Consider the following 4,015-nt stretch of genomic DNA (forward strand, 5'->3'; position numbering starts at 1 on the left):
CTACTCGTCTTCGTCTTCCTCTTCGGCACCGTCCGTTACGTTAACGTTGTTCCAAATATGTTCTACCAAATCCTGTTGAAGGTTTATATGCGTGAAGTCGTTGGTTAGCGCGAACGAGTTTAAATCCTGTTGCGTCGGATCTACCGGGACAGTATTCCCGTAAGATGCATTCTCATCATACTCACAAATCGCCCGACCTTCGTCTTCAATAATCATGTTATGGAGCAAAATGCAAGCGTACATAATCAGGCGCAACCGCTTCTGTGTGAACGCACGTGCCGGTTGTTCAAGGACGGCCCATTTTTTTTTTAAAACACCAAAACAACTTTCGATGTCTTTTCTTGCACCTTCTTGACGCTTGGCGAATTTTTTCCTTTTTTCTTCCTCAGGATATGAAATAGTCTTGACAATTGTAGACCAAGACGGATATATTCCGTCAGCAAGATAATACCCGCGTCTATACTCAACCCCTGATACTGTAAAACGAGTGTCCGGTCCGATTCCATTAACGACATCGCTAAAGATCGTCGATTGGTACAGCACGTTGAGGACGTTGAGTGAACCAGGGAGCCCAAAGAAAGAATGCCAGATCCACAAATCTTGTGACGCCACGGCCTCAAGTATTAAGGTTGGATAGCCGTGATCACCTCGCGTGTATTGGCCTCGCCACCCAGTCGGGCAGTTATGCCACGCCCAATGCATACAATCAATGCTACCAAGCATTCCCGGAAACCCGTGCCTTGCTTCATGAGCTTGGTACAACTGTTGAACATCATACGCGTTTGGTTTCCGCAAATATTTTTTGCTATACAGTTTCACCACATTATGGCAAAACCGATACAAACATTCCCGCGCGGTTCTTGCCGACATCTGTAAGTACTCGTCCAACGCGTCGGCCACTGTCCCGTACGCCAGTTGGCGAATGGCCGCAGTAAACTTTTGTAACGTGGTGAACCCTTCATAATTACGAGCATCGGGTCGTTGAGTGAAAAACGGGTCTAGCCCCGCCAAATCATCAGCAATCCGTGTGAATAAACGGCGACTCATTCGGAACCTTCGTTTGAAAGTGTCGGCGTTGTAAAGGGGTGCATCAGAAAAATAATCGTTAACCAATTTCTCGTGCGCTCCTTCGCGGTCTCTGTTAACCTGTATTCGTCTGGTAATAACGTTTTCAGACGAGTCCTCTTCCTCTTCCTCTTCCAAAAGAATCTGCGCCGCCTTTACCACAGCGTTTGCGAAAAACATCTCCTCTTCATCCGAAGAAGAGTCGGACCACCAAGGATTAGATGCCATTGTGGATGAAGAGATATTTTTTTTATAAAAGATTGGTATAAAAATGGGAGTGTTTTTTTATAAAAATGGATGAGAATGGGAGAAGAATGGGTGAAATATTGAAGAAATGGTATAAAGAATGGGTATATATTTAAATTGAAAAAGGTTTTTTTTTTTTTTTTATAAAACTAGCCGTTATTAACGGCTATATGCTTCAAAGGTGGCCCGGCGAGCCCGGCTTGGGTTTGCTGGTGAGGACGGGTGGGATGGAGGGGGGCGGTGTGGGGGACCGGCGCCGGTCCTAGCCGGGCCTCAGCCGGCCCCCACTCCTTCTAGTCTAAATAGATAATGAAGAAAAGTGGCGTAGATTAGGCTGCAGAGGGCAGGGTATGGTTTAAAGGTGGCAGAGGCTCTATTACTCACGATAACAAGGAGGCTTTATTAGACTAGAAGGTATGGGAGCCGGCTGAGGCCCGGCAAGGACCGGCGCCGGTCCCCCACACCGCCCCCTGGGGCTCGGCTCAGCACAACCGGCACCCCACAGCCGGGGTAGCCGGTCCACCACATTCAAAAAGTAGCCGTTATTCCAACGGCATTATTAATAAAAAAAATTTTCCTTGTTTCTATAAAAACACCTATTTTCACCATAATTTCCCCACTTTCAACCTAAAACCCTCTCACTTTTATACCATTTCTCCCCACTTTTATAAAAAAATTATCTTTTCATCCACAATGCCATCTAATTCTTGGTGGCCCTCGTCTTCGGATGACGAAGAGGAGATGTTTTTCGCAAACGTTGTGCTACGGGCGGGGCAGATTCTTATTGAAGGAGGAAGAGGAAGAGGAAGACTTCTCGTCTGAAAATGTTATTACCAGACGAATACGGATTAACAGAGACCGCCAAGGTTTATCATTAAAAAATTTGATTATCCTTATTTTTTTTAAACTCGTATTTATATATTTTTTTACGACAGGAGCGCACGAGAAATTGGTGAACGATTATTTTTCGGATGAACCACTTTACAATAACGAGATTTTCAGACGCAGGTTCCGAATGAGTTGCCGCTTATTCACACGGATTGCTAATGATTTGGCGGGGCTAGACCCGTTTTTCACGCAACGACCTGATGCTCGAAATTATGAAGGGTTCACCACGTTACAAAAGTGTACTGCGGCCATTCGCCAACTGGCGTACGGGACAGTGGCCGACGCTTTGGACGAGTACTTACAGATGTCGGCAAGAACTACGCGGGAATGTTTGTATCGGTTTTGCCATAATGTGGTGAAACTGTATAGCAAAACATATTTGCGGAAACCAAACGCGTATGATGTGCAACAGTTGAACCAAGCTCATGAAGCAAGGCACGGGTTTCCGGGAATGCTTGGTAGCATTGATTGTATGCATTGGGCGCGGCATAACTGCCCGACTGCGTGGCGCGGCCAATATACGCGAGGTGATCACGGCTATCCAACCGTGATACTTGAAGCCGTGGCATCATAAGATTTGTGGATATGGCATTCTTTCTTTGGTCTCCCTGGTTCACTCAACGACCTCAACGTGTTATACCAATCGGCGATCTTTACCGATGTCGTTAATGGAACCTGTCCGGACACACGTTTTACAGTTTCTGGGGTTGAGTATAGACGTGGGTATTATCTTGCTGACGGGATATATCCGTCTTGGTCTACAATTGTAAAGACTATTCCATATCCCGAGGACGAAAAAAGGAAAAAATTCGCCAAGCGTCAAGAAGCTATCGAACGTGCTTTTGGTGTCTTACAAAAAAAATGGGCCGTCCTTCAACAACCGGCACGTGCGTTCACACCGAAAAGGTTGCGCCTTTGTATGTACGCTTGCATTTTGCTCCATAACATGATTATTGAAGACGAAGGTCGGGCGATTTGTGAGTATGATGAGAATGCATCTTACGGGAACACTATCCCGGTTGATCCGCCACAACAGGATTTAAACTCGTTCTCGCTAACCAACGACTTCACGCATGCAAACCTTCAACAGGATTTGGTAGAACATATTTGGAACAACGTTAACATCGGGGACGGAGACGAAGACGAAGACGAGTAGTGTAATTTTTTATTTTTAGGAAATGTAATTTTTTTAATGTTATGAAATGAATTTATTTAGGTTGTTTTATGTTGTAATTTTTAATGTTTTTAAAGTTTTTATTAAATTAACAAAAAAAACATAGGAAATAATAAAATATTAAGGTGGGGCCTCATCCTCCACCCCCCTCAAAAGTGAAGGAGCCCATCCCCCACGAGCCGGTGATGTGGCGCCTAGGTGGCGGCCCATCCTCGTGGGGATGGACCTCACCATACCCACTAGTCTTACCACTTCTTAATAGCTAGTATGGTATGAGATGGAGTTACCTCTTTCATACTTCACACACACAAGATCTCGCTATTGTTATCTATTGTTTTGGTTGGCATACATTAGACGGCGGGGTGTGGTATCAGGGAGCCGGTCGGGTGACTAGGTGTCAGTCGTCCCTGTCGAGGAACACCCCCCTCCCGGTCTGTACTTCGGTGAGCTCGAGGACTCACCCCTGTCTTCCCCGACACGATTTTTGATGATGTTTGAATTTTGTGACCGTTGTTCAACGACCATTTATTAAAAAAATTCAATTAATTTCTGTTTTTAACACTACATAAACCTCATTTTTTATCAAAAAACTCACCACATTCTCTGTCTTTTATATATTCTTCTCCTTCATTTATATCTTTT

General features: G+C 44.9%; 1 protein-coding gene and 1 long non-coding RNA gene across 2 annotated transcripts; one reads left to right on the forward strand and one right to left on the reverse strand.

The window, feature by feature from the left end:
- Nucleotides 1-1,293, reverse strand: LOC110920072 (protein ALP1-like). The gene has a single exon (XM_022164311.1). It carries the CDS (start codon nt 1,291-1,293, stop codon nt 1-3), a length of 1,293 nt encoding a protein of 430 aa, XP_022020003.1.
- An 808-nt stretch (nt 1,294-2,101) lies between these two features.
- Nucleotides 2,102-2,560, forward strand: LOC118487978. The gene is made up of 2 exons (XR_004883070.1): nt 2,102-2,177; nt 2,247-2,560. It is a non-coding gene; the product is annotated as an uncharacterized LOC118487978 (long non-coding RNA).
- The last annotated feature ends 1,455 nt before the right edge of the window (nt 2,561-4,015 follow it).

The sequence above is a fragment of the Helianthus annuus genome, chromosome 16, assembly GCF_002127325.2.
Source record: "Helianthus annuus cultivar XRQ/B chromosome 16, HanXRQr2.0-SUNRISE, whole genome shotgun sequence".
Taxonomy (NCBI): Eukaryota; Viridiplantae; Streptophyta; class Magnoliopsida; order Asterales; family Asteraceae; genus Helianthus; species Helianthus annuus.

What these genes read in the sequence shown, in the direction of transcription:
- LOC110920072 (XM_022164311.1), bottom strand. Translation starts at nt 1,293, where the DNA reads ATGGCATCTAATCCTTGGTGGTCCGACTCTTCTTCGGATGAAGAGGAG.